The 21,524-nt window shown below is 42.5% G+C and overlaps 1 protein-coding gene across 1 annotated transcript in view; it reads right to left on the bottom strand.

Annotated features, from left to right (window-relative positions):
- PCSK2 (proprotein convertase subtilisin/kexin type 2) overlaps positions 1-21,524 on the bottom strand; it is a 255,650-nt gene that overhangs the window by 117,374 nt on the left and 116,752 nt on the right. The window contains exons 3-4 of the mRNA XM_055343431.1: positions 4,856-4,969; positions 3,460-3,568 (exon numbers count right to left, since the gene is read on the bottom strand). Coding sequence (XP_055199406.1) covers positions 3,460-3,568; positions 4,856-4,969 — 223 coding nt within the window. The remainder of the gene's footprint in view (positions 1-3,459; positions 3,569-4,855; positions 4,970-21,524) is intronic.

Below are 21,524 nucleotides of genomic sequence, written 5' to 3'. Positions count from 1 at the left end.
ATCTGCAACATGTGGATAGTAGCACCAATCTTAAAGGATAATTGGAGGTTTTTCTAAATTGTTAGGCAGTGCCCAGTACATAGTGAGTACTCAAGAAATGTTAGTTTTTATTATTATTTCAACAGAAGCTCTCTGACACTTCCTCCCTGGCCTGCAGTCTTACATCTTTGGCACCATCTGATGTTGGCTAATGTCCTTGAATCATGCCCTCACTGACCATCTATGACCTTGATAGCCTGCACCATCCAGAATTGTGCCTGCTCTGGGTGGCTCCTACCTGTCTCTAGGTTTTGTTGGCCACATCCTCTTTTCTAGTTCAAGTTCCCAACACCAAACAGCTCTATTTGCAATGAAAGGGGTGAATTGTCATTATTAAGTGGGATCTTTGCTGGCATCTTCATGCCTGTAGCATTAGAGCAAACCCTTAAGAAATGCTTTCTGTCCCTGTGGACAACAGCTAGTCATGGAGGTTCTCTCCTACTGATGTGTAGTGTATGGAAATGGCATTAAGTTGCACCTGTATGAAAGTAGCAGATATTTGTTGAGCACGTATTAAGTCATTGGATCTAGCAGAGAGGATGTTGGTCAGGATTTGAGTTGTGCAACCAGAGAGTGTGAATGGCTGTTAAAACAGAGCTGTCTATAGATTGATTCTCCCACATGCTGATAATCAAATTATTTCCCATAGAGGCCAAAATAAAGAGAGCCAATGATTAGGAAATATGACATTGTTTTTGCTCTTACGTATGAAGGTCAGTATCTGTGTGTATCTTTGGGAATGATATCTTGCTGAACAAATATCTGGGAAATGATACCACACCATTTACTGATGCTCCCAGACTCACCTTTGCACTTCCCATTCTAGGTGTTAGGGCAGAGATGCCCAATGACTCATGTGAGAATGCTGAGCATCAGAGATCTGTTGTGTGGGAGGTCACTCGTGTCCCAAATGTGCTCATCTTGCCATTCAACAGCAGATTTGGAGAATGGCTTGGTAGTTCTTCTCGTCTTCAGTTTTTACACTGAATAAGTATGTGGTGAATTTGCTAGCCACAAATTCTTTGTTTAACTCCACACCAGGATATGGAACCTATTCCCTCCTCCCCTGGAATCTAGTCCTGTGACCATTCATCCAACAGAAGTGCCAGAGTGACCCTCACTCATTCCGTGTCCAGCCTACAGGAGGACTGGCAGCTTCTGCTTCTTGTTCCTTAGAATGGTTGTTCTTGGGGCCCCCCACCCCCACTCCTCTGCCCAAGCCATCTGTAAGAAATCCAGCTTCCTGGGGAGACCATGTGGAGAGGAGAGGTCCTTGGACTACGTGGAGTAGGAGAGAGGCTGAGCCATTTTAACATCTAGTTAAGCCTCCAGTTGACGCTGGCCCTAGCTGCATTCTGACTCCAATGGCATGAGAGATCCCAGATAACCCACCAACAGAACTTTCCAGCTGAGCCTGGTCAACCCACAGAAATGTGAGAGATAACAACATGGTAGTTGTGTGAAGCCACTCAATTTGGGGGCTGTTTGTTCTGCAGCAGTAGATGACCAAAACAGTGGAGAAATTAGGAGTTTAATTTGGGGGACAGAGAGTTTAGTTTTGGGGGGACTCCCAAAGGCCACTAAATCAGAAGGATTAATACCAAACAAGAAACTGCTGAGACTTTCTGAAGGGCTTCGTTTCTCAAGCCAGGAAATGTGGGTCAGAGTCAGGGCTCATTCTCTCCTTTTCTCTTTTTGGAAGGGTTGATGCATAGTCAGTCTGGGGGGCTATTACCTATCCTGAAATAGGTATCATGGGATGTCGGGTTTCATAAAAGCAATGTTTGTCTGTGGCCACTGCAGAGCCACTTTAAGGATGTTCCTCTAATCCCCAAGATGCTGTGTAATTACTATATATACTAGGCAGATTTCCCTCAAATGTAGATACATCTTTCTCCTGGGTGAGCTGGCCTCAGCCACGTTGGTTTCCAAATCAAAGCATTAGGAAGGAAGAAACAGATATAATCTCCTAAGATCCATGCATACACACATACTTTCTCCTGCAGAGCTCCTTTCTTCTTGTGAAAGCCCTCAGCCACCGGAGAAAGCTTTCACATCCACTTCAAAACATCTCCCACATCAGAAAACAGAGAGGCATTGTTTTTAAGTGGCTGTTTAATGAGCCTAGACAAAGGCAGCACAATTTTAAGCATGCTGGCTCACTTTGTTTCACCATCAATTCGACTTCAAAGGCTTGCTTTGGAGAGCATAGTGTTCTTTGAGGATCTTCAGAAGGAAAAAGCTCCATTGTTTCATTTCTTACCCATAGGCTTTATATGTAATTGCAGCAATATTGCTCAGGGGAGCTTTTCCTAAAGGATCCACATGGCTGATGAAGTGCAAAAGGACCTGTCCAGTGAGATGACCAAAGGGCAGAGATTCTCTAGAATCTTGGCAGAGCCAAGGATATGTGTAGGTAGAAAAACACCAATTCCTCAAACCCATTCATTTTTGTATCACAAACTATAGAAAATAAAGCTCTACTAAATATTTTTCTGGCAGGCATATAGGGTAGGATAACATATTATAGGGGGCATATGTTGTCAAGGTTATCAAGGTCTGCTTTATAGGTTCTTTTTGAAAGTAGCAATAAAGTCAAAATTTCTCCAAACCTCAATCCTGTTGCCAAAAAGCTATTTCATGGGTGTAGAGCCACACTGTCTAATAGAACTTTCTGTGATGATAGAAATGAAGTTGGGGATCCCTGGGTGGCGCAGCGGTTTGGCGCCTGCCTTTGGCCCAGGGCACGATCCTGGAGACCCAGGATCGAATCCCACGTCAGGCTCCCGGTGCATGGAGCCTGCTTCTCCCTCTGCCTGCGTCTCTGCCTCTCTCTCTCTCTCTCTCTCTCTCTCTCTCTCTCTCTCTGTGACCATCATAAATAAATAAAAAAAAACTGTAAAAAAAAAAAAGAAATGAAGTTGAATTGAATTTCAGCAGCCGCTAGCTCCTTGTGGTTATTGAGAACTTGAAATGAAGCTAGTGTGACTGAGGAATTGAATTTTTAATCTTATTTAGCTTAATTAAAATGTCAGTGTAAATAGCCACATGTGGCTAGTGGCTACTATTCTGCAGTGTGGGACTGGAGAAATAGATGGTAAGTTCAAATGAGATGCTTTAAGATAAGGTACAGGAAGTGGCCCAATAAGAAACTACAGTTTAGTGTTGGCCAGTTTTCCTTTGTTCATTTTTGGGCTTTTAAATTTATTAAACCAAAATATTTATTAAGAATATCCTCAAGTTTGAGGACCACTGATCTGGAGGATGGGGAAGCTTTTGCCACAGTATACATGGTGGTTGGGTCCAGCATATGGCTATTTTGCCTTTAATTAGCATCTCTAGCACAATAATCTTTAATATTCCAAAGGTATGCAAAGACACACTTGCTTTGCAATAATGTGAAGGCTTTGCAATACTCACCATCATCCATAATTCCAATGGTAACACCTTTGCCTGTGTATCCCAGCTCCCAGGCTTCTGCCACATTCAAATCCAGGCCAGGCGTACCATCAGCTTGTCCGGTATTGATCTGGTTCAGGAATTGGAAAGCAGAATATCTTTTTAGTCTGGTGCAGTAAAGCACCTGTCCAAATGTTTGCACCTGGTATTCCAGGGCCAGCTGAAAGGCCACATCTTCCATGAAACAGTAGTTCTGAATATTTCCCCATTCACCTCTTCCAGACTTCTCCTTCCATTTTTTGCTATATACAAGTGATGTTTCTGTGATTGAATTGCTATCTTAAACTCCTTAAACTGCCATTGCAAGAAACCCTTCCCAATTTTGAATTAAATGCTTATTCTTGTAGTATTCTTTATTTATACCTCATGTTTTGAATCTAGCACATATTGTCTTGAATCATTCTTATTTGAATATGATTTCCTTACTCAATAGGAGTATGCTTTGCAAGAGGGAGCATGTCTTACTTACCTTTGTAATTTCAAGTGTGTGACCTGCCCCTTCCCCTTGTTGAAGTGTTCATGAAAGCAGGGGTCGGGATGGAGCTGGGAAGGAGGCTGGGTCCCTGAGGGATGATGAAGCATTGGACACATAGCATGAGTGAGCAAAAGCTTTGATTTATTAAGCCAGGGTGATTTGGGGGTTGGTTGTGATTGTAAGAAATGTAGTCACCTGAGTAACACACATTAGCTCTTTTCAGTTGCCTGGATCAGATTCGTAGGATTTGTAGGATTCCACACCAAAAAACAAAAGATATGGTCAAGCTCTGAAGACCCAAGAGGGAAGTTGTGATTAGAAATGTATCAGTCCATGGGGCTATAATTTAGTCTTCTCTCTTGTTCATCATCTTTTAATCTTAAAAATGGGAAAGCATAACTCACAGTTTTAAATTAATCACTCGTTTTCCTTCAAGATGCCCTACAGTTAGGGTTGGTTTAGAAACTTTGGGTCTCTTTTAAATATAACCCAACCCAATTATGAAGGACTGCTGGTGAGCCAGATAATATTCATGTCACCAGAATATTGGGCCCAGATTGGGTTTCTGGGCCTTGAATCCTGCACCAGCAAAGCCCCATGGATGTCTTCTCTTATGTATTGGTGTGCTTTTTCACAGTCTGTGGCAATCTCATCAGCTTTGACCCCCAGAGATCATGGCTATTTAGCAGCTCCAGAAGAAAGCAGATTAGAGAACATGATGCATGGGTGCTGATAGAAAATCAATACATATCAGAGGGGACAGAGAGGTTCATGAAGTCAGATGCTGGCTGACATCCCACAGAATAACTAGGAAATAGAAATGCATTTTTTTATCTGAAGTCTCAAGATGAGAAACATTAGGAATAATATGGACATGCTTACCAGATACCACTGTTTTGTAAAAAGAGGATCATTCATGTTGATATCAATCTCATTGATGTCTCTATACCCCCGCTTCTTTCTGTTGAATCCTTCTTGCTGCAAGGCCATCTTTACCTGGAAGGACAATATTGGCATGTTACATGAGTATCCACCTGAACATCTTCTTCTGGAATTCTTTTCCATGAATTCAAGTTCCATTTGTATATAAGGTGCTTTCTTTTCTCTGCAGAAGCCAAGTTCATCTCATGTACACTATACCTTCTATGATTATTTTTCGAAAGCATTTGCTTCTGCCTGTGCTGAATAAATTGGCCTTGGTGATGGCTCAAAGTGAGTTTCCTTAAAATGAGAATTCGATACAGAAAACTAAGGAAGGAAGATAAGGGGAGTAGGGATTGTTAGGGGAAGCAAAACAAAACAACACAACACTTCTATAAAGTAAAGAAGATTGATGTGGATTCAGAAGGGAAAACTGCAGGGATCATTTTTCTGGATGGCTTTCCAGCTTTTATATTTGTTGACAGGATTGTGTTATCACATTTGGGAATCAGTCAAAACCAAAATCAAACCAAACCAAACCTTAAACCAAAAGAAAACCTGCCTGGAGAGCCAGCCAGTTCATAGCAAAGCTCTAGAAGGTAAGTGAAGGGATGGCACTGCTGTCCTGGCAATGGTAATACTTCAAATTTTGGAAAGTCAGACAGAGCCCCAAGCCCTTGGATGGAAATGTAACTTAGGAGCTGAGTTGTTCAAGCAGGCTCCTGGCAACAGCTACACTTTGTCCCATTCAAGAAATTTTCCTTCACTTGGGCAGTCATGAATTTATCATTCAGGGGCTGTGGCTTGACTCTGAACATCTACAAACTCAGGAACTGTGCAAATGTAGAAAAGAGTGTGTGCTGCATACTGTTTTTTTTTTTTTTAAGAGAGCATGAGTGAGGATGGTGTGGGGGAGGGGCAGAAGATGAAGGAGAATCTTTTTTAAAAAAATATTTTATTTATTTATTCATGAGAGACACAGAGAGAGGCAGAGATACAGGCAGAGGGAGAAACAGGCTCCATGCAGGGAGTCCAATGTGGGACTCGATCCTTGGACTTTATCCTTGGACTCTGGGATTACGCCCTGAGCCAAAAGCAGATACCCAACTGCTGAACCACTCAGGCATCCCAAAGAGAGAGAGAATCTTAAGTAGGCTTCATACCCAACTCAGGGCTCAATCTGATAACCCTGAGATCATGGCCCAAGCCAAAATCAAGAGTTGGACGCTTAACCAGCTTAGCCCTCTATGTGCCCCTGATTTTTAAAAATATTTTGCTGCCCAACATTCATTTCTTCTTTTCCCAAATATCCTCACTGCATTTGGGGCGATTACCTGGGGTCCACTAGATTCTGTGTTGTTGGGAATGAAATTTGAGACACCTATCTGCAAAGAAACTGCAGATTCTCTCTGACTCAGAGGTGCTTAGGTGGTATGGATTTGAACCTTGGGAAAGGAATGTGAGAGCAGAAGGAACCCTTGAAGGCTATTTATGTCAATGTTCATTCACGAGACTCGGCCTATAAAAGGTCCTTTGTGATAGTTCCACAGCCTGGCCCTAGAGCTCCCCCAAGACCAATCTTTCAGCCTCCCACTGATTGTGAGTTCCCTGTATCATTCCAAGAAATTATCTTTTGCTTAAGTAATCCAGAATCAATTTGTGTTGCTTGCATTTGAGAACTCTGATGTGGGAGTGGGGAAGAAATCAACAGTGTTGGCAGGGAAGAATGAAGAGACCATAGATGTGGCTGGAAACCTCCCCTTCCTTGCTGCCCTGGAATGTGCCAGAATGCTGTGAAAGACTGGTTCCTTACTTCGCTCTACACACTGACACAGGCAGACCTGGGGCTCATTTGCCAGAAAAACTGTAATTCTAGCAGAAACTCTATATGTGTAGAAAAGAAGTGGTAGGTGAGGCATTTGCTCTGTTCTTTGGAGGTATCCCAACAGCAGATATTCACTGTGGCACATAGAAAATATTTGAGAGCATGGGATAGATGGATGGATAGTTTTATAATGGCAAAAATTTATTTATTTATTTTTTTTTAAGATTTATTTATTTTATTTATTCATGAGAGACACAGAGAAAGAGAGTGGCAGAGACATAGGCAGAGAGAGAAGCAGGCTCCAAGCAGGGAGCCCGACGTGGGACTCGATCCCGGGACTCCAGGGTCACACCCTGGGCCAAAGGCAGGTGCTAAACCACTAGGCCACCCAGGGATCCCTAATGGCAAAAATTTAGACACAACTAGTGTCCATCAAGTGAAGATTAACTATGATTCAAATATATATCTATAACTTAAAAATTATAATTATAAAAATATATATATACACACACACATATACATATGTCTTCTGAGAAGCAGATGTCAAGATGAGATTAAATGTGCAAGGCTTTTATTAGGGGAGAAAATGTAAGAAACTGCCATGCAAGCTTGACCCTGTAAAGGAGAGAGTGACCAGTTGGGCAAAAGTGTTCTCAACACCCCCCAAAGTGTAAGGAAGGTTTGGCAGGTCTGTTGGGGATTCAATGTCTGCTCTCAGAAGACCCCCATGTCTCCCGGGGACAAGCCTGCCTCAAGGCCTCTGCTATGCTCAGTCACTGGTTAGAGCCACCTAGGAAGCAGGCCTCTTGCCAACACAGTGACAGATTTCAGAGTACAGCAGCTGGGGTCTGCGGTCGATTACTCCCCTGAAAGTCAGAGGTATGTGCTGTGTAATCTCACAGCTGCCACCGGACAGACAGATCTATCTATACAGCTCTACATACGTGTATGTAAAGAGCCACAGCACATCCCTCTTAAAACTTTCCTTTTACTAGGGATACAAGCATTCAGGGAAGAGCTGTGGGAGTGCCACTTCCGCTTGGGAAGGAGCCTGAATTAGGCCATTGCATCTTCCCAGTGGTCTTGAGCAAGACCTTGATCTGCAGTACTCATTAATAGTAAGCCTTGGTGGGCTTTCACTGAGGGATTCCCATCATATTGGATTCATTGTCATAGTGGATTCATTCATTCAGTAAAGTGCACCGTTCCTTTGCTAGGGTCTTTGCTAAACAAAAGCAGCTGCCATGCAGATACTTGAAAACTCCCCTTTGTAGCTGCTTCTCAGTAGCATATGAACAAGAAGACTCATGTTGGATTTCATCTTTTTATATAGCAGTGCAGGAATGGTTATGACAATAGCACTCCAAACTCAATTAGCCTGAGTGCAGTCTAATGAAAAGACTTTATATTAATTTCCATAAAATTAATTTTTAATTCCATAAATTAGGTTTTAATGGAGACCAGCGATGCTTTGGAATGCTGCACTCTCTTGACACCACCCTTACTTGCAACTCAGAAGTGCCGAAGCATGACATAGGTGTCTGCAGTCTTGTCATCTAGTGTTATTAAAAATTAAAAATCCTAAGACTGTGGACCTTTCTGAACCTTTTGCTGTATCTTCATGTCCTTTTTTTTTTAAGATTTTTTATTTATTCATTCATGATAGACATAGAGAGAGAGAGTGAGAGGCAGAGACACAGGCAGAGGGAGAAGCAGGCTCCAGGCAGGGAGCCCAACATGGGACTCAATCCCGGGTCTCCAGGATCACGCCCTGGGCCAAAGGTAGGCGCCAAACCGCTGAGCCACCCAGGGATCCCCTGTATCTTCATGTCCTTAATGAAGATCACAGTTACAATTTCAAGATAGAGAACACCTTTAAAACATATATTTTTACTTATTATACACAAATAACTGGAGGGTGGTTTTTTCCCCCACAATGATACCATGGAATACCATAAATTGCTTTAATTTTTCTGGGTTCTTGTCCAATTGTAATTTGCATTCAAACCTAATTTTTACATAAGAGTAATTGAACTATAGATAAATTACGGATTCTTTCTTCACTATGTAGCCTATCTTAGATATTTTAATATGCTTCTCTATAGCTCTCATAATTTAATTTTTAATAGCTACCTAAATATCCTATAGAGTAATTTACCATAATTTACCCAATGATTTCTCTTACTGGTCATTTGCGTTGTTTTCAATTATAAATGAAATTGCCATTAGCAGAAAAATGAGATTATAAACTGTTTTTAAAGACTTCTGGAGAAGACATCAGTGTTATAATTCTATGTATGATAAAGTTGCTAATATCAGAGAAGTATTTCCTAGTGTTCAAATTCCTTCCTCACATTATAACTAAAAGGTCACTTTTATTCACTCTTCCTTCTCTGAATTGTAGCCTTTCACACACAATAGCCTTCATTACCACTTCGACGTGGCACCAATGCCATGTAACTTAACCACAGCTTCTTGCCTTCCTGAAAAACAAGGTACAGTTAGCTTAGGTGTTTCATTTTAGACTGCTCACCCAAGTTGGTCCATTGACCTAAACATTTACATAAATAAAAAACATAAGAAAGCAGGAGTGTTTGTTACTGGGAATTCTTTTATTAGAAATGACCAGATGGATATTCTGCAATTCTAGTTCAACATTTATTTGTTTACTTATTATTTTTTAAAATATTTTATTTATTTATTCATGAAAGCCACAGAGAGAGAGAGAGAGAGAGAGAGAGAGAGAGAGAGAGGTAGAGACATAGGCAGAGGGAGAAGCAGGCTCCTCACAGGGAGCCAGATGTGGGACTCCATTCCAAGACCCCAGGATCATGACCTGAGCTGAAGGCAGATGCTCAACCACTGAGCCACCCAGGCGTCCCTGGTTCAACTTTTAAATCTTAGTTTGGCACATGTGCGTTGAACAAATTTTACTCAAGAAAGTTCCTCCACTTCCTTCCCTCTTGTAGTCTTTCTCTTCAGTTAAGAATTTGGAGTCAACAAATGTTTTTGTGCATCTACAATGTACTAGTTACAGATCATTCTAGAACGAGGCAGATACTATCTCTGCACATTTGCATTCTATTTTACAAGTTTTTTTAATAAGGTATTTTCACTACATAGAATCTTATCAACAAGATGGTATGGTTACAGATGAGGAAAGCTTTAGCAGCCATTGTTCAGCGGTCAGAAACATGGCGGAGTCACACAGGCTGACCAATTCTAAATGTTTTGTACTTTCCACATTGCACCCCCCCTCCCCCACTCAAGGCACAGGACACAGTCAACCTTCCAGTATCTGGGACAGCTTCACAGTGGATGTAACTCTCCAAGGACCAGGGCCTGGATCACTTCCTGCTGGGCTGATAATTAAACAGCTGCTAATTAGCATTCACTGTGCTGGGCAGGAGAGGGGCCAGGAGAAAGGAGCTGCCTCCAAAAGGCAAAACAAGTTAGCTTGGAAGGAGCACAAGAAAAGAAACATAAAACACAAAACTGACATGTTCGCAGAAATACTGAAGTTTTAAACCTATGATGCTGTAGATTGTGTCACGCTATTATTTTCTGTACCACCAAGAATTATATTCTTTACTATTTTCATGAATTTCATGATGTCCCTCTGAAAGATATATTGAAGGCCTAACTTCCTGTACCTCAGAATGTGATCCTATTTGGGAAAAGGGTTGTTGCTGATATAATTAGTTAAGAGGAGGTCGTATTGGAGGAAGATAGGCCCCTAAAGCAACATGGTTGGTGTTCTCATAAGAAAAAGACACACAAGGAAAATATCATAGGAAGACATACAGACACACAGAGTGAAGCCAGGTGAAGAGGGAGGGGGCAGAGAACAGAGTTATTCTAGTATAAGCGATGGAACTGCTGGTCTACCAGAAGCTGGAAGAGGCAAGGAGAGATCAACTCCTAGAGATTTCAGAGGGAGCATGGCATGCCGACACCATGACTTCAGACTTCAGGCCTCCAGAACTTTTTTTTTTTTTTAATTTTTATTTATTTATGATAGTCACACAGAGAGAGAGAGAGAGAGGCAGAGGCACAGGCAGAGGGAGAAGCAGGCTCCATGCACCGGGAGCCCGACGTGGGATTTGATCCCGGGTCTCCAGGATCATGCCCTGGGCCAAAGGCAGGCACCAAACCACTGCGCCACCCAGGGATCCCCAGGCCTCCAGAACTTGAGATAATTAATTTCTGCTGTGTTGGGTCTCCTAGTTGGTACTTTGTTATGGAAATTAATACAACCACTAAGAATTAAACTAATTCAATCCTAGGAAATTACTTATAGCTCCTGAGAATTAAACTTTGACATAGTGCTTCCTTCTCATTTGTAAACTTTATTTTGCATATGAAGTGCTCTTATAGTTCCATTTGGACAAAGATTTCTTTTTTTTTTTTATTTTTTTATTTTTATTTATTTTTATTTATTTTTTAAATTTTTATTTATTTATGATAGTCACAGAGAGAGAGAGAGGCAGAGACACAGGCAGAGGGAGAAACAGGCTCCATGCACCGGAAGCCCGATGTGGGATTTGATCCCGGGTCTCCAGGATCGCGCCCCGGGCCAAAGGCAGGCGCCAAACCGCTGCGCCACCCAGGGATCCCAAAGATTTCTTTAACCATATATAACTTTTGCAAAAGAAAGAAGAGGGAAAATATTAGGAAAAAAGTTGGTTAGGATGTTTCTAAGCTGTTGCACATTTGGAATCTAACTCAGAATGTTCCACATCTGTGTTTTCCTACACCACAATCATCCTCTGTACCATCAAGCATGTTGGTGATCAGCATTTCTTGAAAGAATGCTCCACTCTTGTCTCCAGGAGTTTCTTCTAAATGGCCAACACCTATTCTGCATGTTTTGATGCACCAGCCTCAGGCCATACAATTTTTGCCACTTTTTGTCATTTGCTTAGAGAAGTTGCAAGATGCATGAAAACCCATGCATTTTTAAAAACAGATTATGTATGATAGTTTTTGCCTTTCTAGATTTTCTGATGGCAAACTTTTGAGTGGTTAACAAAGTGAAACTTTTCTAAGTTTTCTAAGTTTGCTTCATGCCAAGACTGGAGCCCCTAATAAGCAAACTGGGTGAGAATCATCCATGGAAGCCATGAGGTTTTGTAGAAAGAGCTCTGGATCAGGAGTCAGGAGCTCTGGATTGTAGTGCCACAGATATGAGTTTGAGACCTGCATCTGCCCCTGCTAACTCTATATCTTTGAATATAACAGTGATATTTCTGAGATCAGTTTGCTTACCACCAGAATGAGAATAATTACTTCTGAGAGTTGCTTTGAGGAACAAGTGGTATTAACTGCTGTGAAACAGCTGTGAAACACAGTTCCTGGCACACGGGAAATGTCCACAGATGTCAATCCCCTTCTCAGTCCTCAGGTCAGCTTCTTCTACCTGGAGTACACATCGAGTCACCTAGGGAGTTTTAGCAACCCCCATCCACCCTCCACAGGCCACTGACTTGGACCAAGTCAGACTCTCCAGGGGATTCCAATCTGTCTCAAGGTAGACACTGTCTTAGAGGTCAATTTTCTTTCTCTGTAAGAGGCCTATTCCTACCTTTCAGAATGGTGATGAGGCATGGTGGGATCCAGGCTTTGAGATCCTCACTTGGTAGAGAGATCTGCAGATGTGAAGCCTTATGCCCATCCTCTGAAGATGTCACCCCCAGGCGAGGAGGCAGGGAGATGCCTACTACCTTCTAGTCTCCAGCTCTCCTGGAGAGAACAATGTCCTGCCTTTGTTCTTGGTTCTTTGTGGGAGGACAGGGTTGGATTGGATCATTTATTCTCTGATTGGGCTGGACATCCAGATCACCTGGGTGAACTGCTTCTTTAATTAAATAGAAATTGTTCTCAAGTAGCAAAGTAGAAAAGTAGAAAAAGAAAAAAAAAACATAATTCCTCCCCTACTTCTTGAGAATCCCAGTTGACATAAAAAAATGAAAAAATGAGATAACACATGTGCATGGTTAGAATATTAAAGCAGTACAGAAAGTTATATAATGGGCAGGGAACATTTTATCCTCCTCTTCCCTTCCTTGCTCTCAAATAGTTCTCTCCTCAAATGTGACCACTGTTCATAACTTCTTGTGAGTCCATACAGAAAATGTTTATTTGTTTGCACTAATACACATTATATAGGAAGAGAGAGGTGTTTTTTTTTTTAAAGGAGTATATTTAGCATGATTCTTTTATGGTGCAGTAGATTGAACGTTCCCCCCAAATTTATGTCCCCTCCAACTATATATCCCCCCAAATTATATGCTCACATCTTAATCCCTGGAACCTGTGAATGTGACTTTATTTGGAAAAAAGAGGTTTACAGTTGTAATTAAAGATCTTGAGATGAGACCATTCTGGATTATCAGGGTGGGCCCTAAATCCAATGACACATGTCCAATGGCCAGTGTCCTAATAAGAGACACACTGGGAAAATATACACACAGAGAAGAGTAGAAGGCCACGTGAAGGTGGAGGTGGAATGAAGCAGCCACAGCCCAAGAATGCTGACAGCTGATAGAAGCTACAAGAGGCAAGAGAAGACTCCCCTAAAGCCCCAGAGGAGCACAGCCTTGCTGATGCCTTGATCTTGGACTTCCATCCTCCAGAACTGTGAGAGAATAAGTAGAAGTTGTTTTAAGCCACCAAATTTGTGCTAGTTTGTATGGTAACCATAGGAAACTGTTAACGATGTTGTAAATTTGACAATTTACAACAGAGATTTATATATGTATATATTTATACATGTATACATACAATACTGATGGATAATATCCATATATTTTTAAAGATATTTATTTGAGAGAGAGAGAGAGAGAGAGAAACAGCACAAGTGGGAGAGGCAGAAGGAGTCCCAAGAAGACTCCCTACTTAGCATGGAACCCAACTAGGGGCTCGATCTCAAGAACCTGAGATCACGATCTCAGCTGAAACCAAGAGTTGGATGCTTAACTGACTTAGCCACCAGGTGCCCCTGTCCATATGTTTATTATCTACATATAGATGTATTTTGTAATATGTAGCCAGTGGACTTACATATATTACACCTATTTGTGATAATACCTATATGTTATACATGTAATATTCCTATAATACCTATGTTATAATATCTGTATCTATTGTAATATAGATATAACATCTGGTAGTATCTTTTAATTTTACTATCAGGGGATCAAGAAACACACCCTTCTTAATGAAAACTCATTCTCTTTAACAGATGCAAATTATTTTACTGTGTAGTTAAAGCAAATGTAATTGTCTTGTCACCTATTGAAGGCTACTCTGGTTGGCTGGATATTTTGTTGTTGTTTTGCAGTTCTACTCAATGCTGCAGTGAATATCTTCACACATGTGCGTGTGTGCTGTGATGAAGTTTTTCAAGGATAAATTATAAGCAATGGGATTGCCAATGATTCTGTGTGTGACTTTAAATTTCTACAGGGCAATTATTGCCAAATGCCCTCTAGAAAGTTCATCAAGTTGCACACTCACTAACAACACATGACAGTTTAGGGAACTTTTAAAAAATATGGCTCGGAAATCCCTGGGTGGCTCAGTGGTTTAGCACCTGCCTTTGGCCCAGGGCGTGATCCTGGAGTCCCGGGATCGAGTCCCACGTGAGTTTCCCTGCATGGAATCTGCTTCTCCCTCTGCCTGTGTCTCTGCCTCTCTCTCTCTCTCTTTCTGTGTCTTTCATGAATAGATAAATAGAATCTTAAAAAAATATATGGCTCTCAGACACCTTAAGGTTGCTAGTCTGATTGCCCAGGAACATGTGCCTTAAGAGCACCACCTCCCCCTGGGTTGGATGTTGTGCTGCAGGTCCTGGCTGAGAACCTGTGGAGCATGGAACTCCAAGCCCCCCTCTGGTTCTGTGGTGCATCCAGTGATGCCTCTGGGTGGCAAGCAGAGAGTCTGAAGCCCGGCCAGCTGCACAATAGTCTGAGGAATTTGTCAAATGAGTCACTGGGAGTGGGCCTGGCCTCAGTGTCTCTTAAAGCTTTCCAGGTACCTGATTCCTAAGCTGGGGTTAAGAAACTGTGTGCAGGGAGCTCCTCTGCACCTCCTGTGTCTCTCTTGTCCCCATTCTGATATAGCTCTGGTAGGGAATCGAAATCAAACCACAGATGAGAGCAAGGGTCAGAGTATCTATACCCAACAATGTTGAGAGCTCTCTCTGTAAGAGAACAAATTCACATCCATCAGAAAATACATTCCATTTCCTCACTAAAAAAACATCTCTCTGTATTCCCCTAGTGCTAGCTGGGAGGGTGGGTGGTTGGCTGGGATAGGGGATGTGTGGGCAGGGACAAAACTACAGCAAGCTTTCCAAAGAATGTGGATCTTCTGTTTATTAAAAACTTCTTTATTTGTACAATAAATTACCTAGCTTTTATTATGGGCTGAAGACTCCTCCCACCCAGTGGGTTAAACCAAACCAAAAATATCTATTCCAGAAACATCACACCCAGCACATTAGCTAGGACATCTGAAGGTGGGCTTGAAGATCCATCCACATGGGCTGCAGGATTAAGGGTGAAGTCAGAAGGCCCCCCTGGCTCCTGGCCTGCTTGTCCTCCCTGGTGTCAGTTTCCTGGGGAGGGGAGAGGACCCAAGTCCTTTCTGATGTGTGCTTACAGAATCAGCAGCCAACGGGGACAGGCTCTGTTCTTCCTCTCAAGAGATGCTAGAGAAACACTGGGGGGCTTTCCCTTCAAGCTTTGAGATATCGGGGGAATTTAAATGGATTGGGCTATATGTCACCTCCTGGAAAGGACACTATAGCTTTACTTCTATTTAGGCAGAATATTGACTTTAATTCAGTAGAAAATATTGCAGAAAAAGAGGTAGGGTAAGCATTGCAGATGGAAACTTGATCTTTGGGATAGGCAGACATAAATTACAGGCCCTGATACACCTGCTGTTGCCCTGCTGTGAGATCTGCACCTATTGATGTCTCATTTGCTCACCTGTAAAATGGAGATGTGACCTGATATCAACCAATACTTATTGAGGGCTGACTCTATGTATTTCATGTACAGTCAGTTGTTTTTCACAACAATCTAATGGGGGCTTAGGAACGAAGGCATGAAATAGTAACTATATTGTGAGTTGTGTCTTGTGAGTCACACAGGTAGCAAAGGGTTGAACCATGGTTTGTGCCTGTTCTGAGCTGAATTGTGTCCCCCTAAAAATTCACATGTTGATTGTCTCACCCCCAGGACCTCAGAATGTGATCCTATTTGAAGATAATATCTTTGAAGAGGTCATTAAGTTAAAATGAGCTCATTAAGGTGAGCCTTAATCCCCTGTAACTAGTGTCCTATTATAACAAGAAGAAATTTGGACCCAGACACACAGAGAGAATGCTGTGAAGATACAAGGTCAAGATAGCCGTCTCCAAGCCAAGGAGAGAGGCCTGGAACAGATCCTTCCCTCATGGTGAACCCTGCCAACACCTTGATCTTGAACTTCTAGCTCCAGAACTGTGAGACATACATTTCTGTTGCTTAAGCTCCCCACTCTGTGATACTTGGTTATGGCATCCCTCAGAAACTTGTAGGAGACCTTAACTATCTTGTTGTACCATCTACATGCTTCCCTACGATGCCATGTTGCTTCTCTGCTCCCACTTTATAATTTGGATTATGGAAAGAATCAAATGAGATTATGCATGTAGACCCTTGGCCCATAGTATATACACAATAAATGCATTTGCTGCTATAATTATTGTAAGTGTTATAATATTTCAGGTCCCGTTGAAAGGTAGTGGGATGGTGCATTCAAAAGCAACCTAGGCCCCTTTGATTCATTCTTACTGCTCTTAGCTAAAGACAGATTAAACCTTTTAAGAGAAACCAGCTAGAGTCCATTCGCATGTGTTTCTTGAATGCAGAGGACCCACCTGCAGGAAGAGCACAGCTCCACTCCTTTTTGACTTTACCTTTCCTAGGCACTATGTTATCTCAGTGTTTGAACTGACCAGCTGAACACAGCTCATCAAACAAGAGACCAGATAAGCTATTGCTGGGGGTGATGTGGAGATTACAGAAGAAAGAAGCCAATCTTTTTTTTTTATTTTCTTAAGATTGTATTTATTTATTCATGAGGGACACAGAGAGAGAGAGAGAGAGAGAGAGAGAGGCAGAGACACAGGCAGAGAGAGAAGCAGGCTCCATGCAGGGAGCCTGATGCTGACTCGATCTTGGAACTCCAGGATCATGCCCCGAAGGCAGACGCTTAACCACTGAGCCCCCCAGGCAAAAGAGGCCAATCTTAAACTCAGATACTAGCTCATCTGCTTTGCCACTCACTGCTGGTCTTGGTTGTCAAGACCCAAACAGTGATCTAGAGATGAGAGGGGTCTGGGGAGGGAGGACATGATGCTAGAAGGTCTGTTACTGGAGCGGTGGAGCAGGCAAGAGTCTGGCTGCTTAATTTCCTTCCAGAGTATGCAGAGATGCCTTTTCAGAAAGCCTGGTAACATGCAAATCACAGGGCTTAACTTTGCAAAGAACAGAGTTAAGCCACAATTATGGCTCAATGCACTGTATTGATTGCCCTCGTTTAGAGAGATTTGCCTATCTTGCAAGAATGAAGACCATCAATTGAGGAAAGAGGATATGGCTGCATGCCACTGGTCACAGTTCCTGTCACTTTATCTCAGTGACAAGATATCAACAAATTGGTTTCTATCATCTAAAGCACTATATACAAGATATACCATGAGATGTCAGTGTAATTAAAGAGGGATCAGAAGATGTTTCTAGCTGAGCAAAGTGCAGAGACAGCCTATAGGAATGCCTTTAGAAGATAAAATTCCAGCTCCCATGGTTGTTGGAATGTGTGTATCTGGTTTGGGGTTGTGCTTTACCAGATGTTCTTCATGTTCCTATTTCCAGGATGGTGGAAGAATGTCATGGGCTGGATTTAGGGGACTGTATTAAGGAAAAGGATATTAAAAGATGGTTTGTATTACAACCAGATGTTGAAGGGATGTTTAGACTGGGGTTTGCTTGAGAGGACAATTTTCTAGGGATGCCAATGGTGCCAAGGACCCATAAACTCTGTCTTTGGCCAAAATGACATGGTCCTCTCAATGAAGTTCTTTTGAGAGGAAAGCATGGAAAAAAAGCAAAACAAGGCTTTTGCTTTAATATATTCACTACACAGTGTAGTTGAAGAGAGCCTGCCTTGGCCATGTGGATGGTTGTTTCCTATCATGAGTGGACAGAAGGATCTCAGTGTAGCTGAGAAGGTTTCTGGGAGGACAAATGAGACAAGGAGAGGAGTGAGATGAAGGCTTTGCCCCTGTCCACTCCAGCTGTGGCCCACCAGTGTCCTTACACTTGACTTAATCCACACAGTGTTCCATCTTCCTGGGGAGGCACCTGAAGGTGAAGGTGAAGAGAAGCCATCAGGACCCACAGAAAAAGGGCTCCCAGTGCCTCACTGGAAGTGAATGGCTCCAGCAAACACACAAACATAGCTTCCTAAAGTTTTGTTCCCAACAAAACCTCCACCATGCTGCTGGTGCCTGGTCTGCTTCTACTGGTGAACCAGAGGGAGGATGCTGAGTGAGAATGTGTCTGGGATGACTAGACTGCATCCTGTGCTGGAGGGAGGGCTCAATAATGGGCTTCTGGAAGGAATGGATGAATCCAACTGAATATACAATGAAGATTCACAAGTTATCCTGTCTATGGCCTGGTTTGGTCCTGTGGATTAGTTACCTTCACTATGTTTCCATGACTGCATGGTAATGATGGCACCCCAGTCCCAGCTGCTGCTTCACAAATGTCATGGGGGAAAGGGGATGGGTGGAAATTATGAGTGACTTGATCCAAAGTCACGACTCTATCAAAAGATAGAGGCTAAAGACCATGCCCCAAATGCAATGCGGTGCAGTGACTAAGCACTAGATTTGAGACAGAAAGCATGGGATCCGGGTCCTGGATTGATTTGCTCCTTATTTGTGTGTGTTCTGAGGTGGGTCCTTCAGATTCTCTGGATCATGTTTTCTTCCTCTAGAGCAGGGATGGGCAAATCCTGCTGCCTGTTTTTGTAAATACAGTTCGGTGAACACAGCTGTGCTCATCCATTCCCGTGCTACCTCGGGCTGCTTTCACACTCCGAGGGCTGACTTAAGTCGTTGCAACAGAGACCATATGGCTCACAACACATTAGCTCTCTGGCCCTTTACAGAAAAAGTTTGTTGACCTCTGATGTATAGCATGGAGATGATGGAATTCTTGATTATATAAGGCTTTATGGTGAGGATAACATGAAATAATCTTCCTTTGTTGGGAACTATGAAACATACTATAAGTATTATTATCCGTAATTATGATGAATAATATGGCTATAAAATCCATCTACTCTTAATAGAATCATCTTGCTCTTCCAAGCAAGGGCAGAATTCTGAGTCGTGGTACAAATGGTGTGAATTGAGGGGCCCAGAGAAAGCTTCCAGTGACCCAGATTACCTCCCCTGAGCACCTGCACACTGACCAAATTCCAGCAATGAAAAGTTAAGCTTGAATTCTAAGCCTTCATTACCCATGTTGATTATGTGTCTATTTGAAAAGATTTGGAAAATGAGTCCTCTGGGACAGGCAACACATCCAGGTGTTACCATTTACCAACACTTGTGCATTAACTCCTTCATTAGATGGTTTTTCTCCATGAAGCTGGTTGAAATTGGTGCAAGCAAGGAACAGGAATTTATGGAAAAGGTAATTTTGAAATTCTTGGGTAGTTTCCAGGGCTCAGAATTGGATGCCACCGCAAGGGGTAGAATTAAGACAAAGGAGGTGAGAGTGCCTGGTGAAAAACCCTCCTGAAGTGGTTTGCTTCTAGACATTCTTTATGCCTGACATGTCTGCCGTGTGGAGGGACACACTCACCATTTATTTGCTATGACAAAGGTTGCAGTACTGTTTCATTTGTTTCTAGCAGTGGGGGAGAAAACCAACAAGCTGCCTGCTACATGGAGCCCTGACAATTTGTAGTCTCCTTTTCTTTAACGAGCTTTGAAGAAGGTTTGATTTTTGGATCCAGACAATAGACTAAAGAATTAAAAAAAGAGCGAAGATTCACTTCCTCTGCTCTTTCTTCCTAAAGGGCATCTATTTTTCATTTTCCTCAAAGGTTAGCCCCTTTGTCAACAGTGATGCCTTGCCAATTCCTTCCTCCTCTTGGTATTTCATTAGTTGCTAATGGTACAATCCCAGGTTGACAGGGTAGCAAAGAAAATATGTGTTGAAATTGCAATTGGCATATGTCTGAAATATTCAGGGGCTGGTAACTGCATTTCCTGCACTAGGCAGTTGGAGTGTAATTCATATGTCAAGCCAAGCCGCTCACAAATGACAAAACACCAACAAGAAATAAAGGTCAGAGAGATTGATTCCTAATACACTTCGGTGTATGCACAGAGCACCCAGCGTTGGGGTGTTAATGAGCCTCAGCACAGTGATGCGGAACCAAGGAAGAAAATAATACATCAACTTTGCAATAGTGCTCCTGAAAGGTACAGGACCACTGTGTGCTTAGATCTGCCCTCTGACAAATGCAAGGAGAAAACAGCTTTCATTCTGCAGTATCTTAGTTTTCCATGGCTGCTGTAACAAATTACCAAAAGTTAGTGGCTTACAACAACACAAATTCTCTTGCAGTGCTGGAGGTCAGAGTCTAAAAGCAAGGTGTCAGCAGGGTTGCTTGCTTATAGGGGCTCCAGGAGAGGATCCATTTCCTTGCCTTTTCTGCATTCCATGGGCTACCTGCATTTCGTGGCTCATGGCCTTCTTCCACCAACTTCAAAGGCAGCAACAGCAGGTCAGACTCTTCATCTGCCTTGTCACTCTGACTTCCTCTTCTGCTGCCCTCCTAAGAGACCTTTTTGATGACACTGGGCCCACCCTGATAATCCAGGATCTCCCTACCTTAAAGTCAGCTGTTTGCCACTTTACACCTTGCCATGTGCCATGACATATTCATAGTTTCTAGGGATTAGGACATGGATGTCTTTGGGGGCCATTATTCTCCCTACCATATGCAGCAAAGGAGCTAAGAATATGAGGCTGATGATTGATTACTTGCCCAAATGAAGATATCTCTGTAGGGATGAAGGAATTTGATGGAGACACAGCACACCCAGAGAACTCCCACCACCAGTCCAACCAGTGTTAGAATTAGAAGGACCTGTTACCAAGCACTAGGTCAGTGAAGCTGTAGAGATAACATGTTCAATGGCCTATCTATGTAATGTCCTGAAGACAAGATAACCTTTCAGAGAAAAATCTGATATATTCATCCTCAGACTGCCCCACTGTGTACATTTTAGCTCAGAAAAAAAGATCTCTATTAACCACTGAGAAAGCTATTATGGATCCTCTCCCATGCTCCACCTCAGCAGTCTCCAGCCAATACTTCTGTTCCACTTTTCCTGAGAAACTTCCATTCCCAAAGTGAACAACTGCTAGAAGGGAGATAGAGACTGGTGGTGGCTTTCTTCATTTTAGGAGCCATAAATCACAAAGGCTGAGTGTCATTTGTGTGAGTAGAAGCAGGAAGAACCCTAGTGGCAGTATATACAGCAGACTGCAATTCTCAACCACTTCATTTGTTCACAGTGTCAGAGAAATATGCAGCAGGGGTGGGAAGAGATTCCATCTTGATGCTGCAAGTCCTCGTCACATTGGGAACTTGGTAAAGAGCTGTGCACTTCCAGCACTGAATCTGAGAAGGCGATTAAACTAGTGGGCAGAACCAAGGACA

The sequence above is a fragment of the Nyctereutes procyonoides genome, unplaced genomic scaffold (genome assembly GCF_905146905.1).
Source record: "Nyctereutes procyonoides isolate TBG_1078 unplaced genomic scaffold, NYPRO_anot_genome, whole genome shotgun sequence".
Taxonomy (NCBI): Eukaryota; Metazoa; Chordata; class Mammalia; order Carnivora; family Canidae; genus Nyctereutes; species Nyctereutes procyonoides.
Note: the sequence above shows the minus strand (reverse complement) of the source record. Positions and strands in the feature narration are given on the sequence as shown.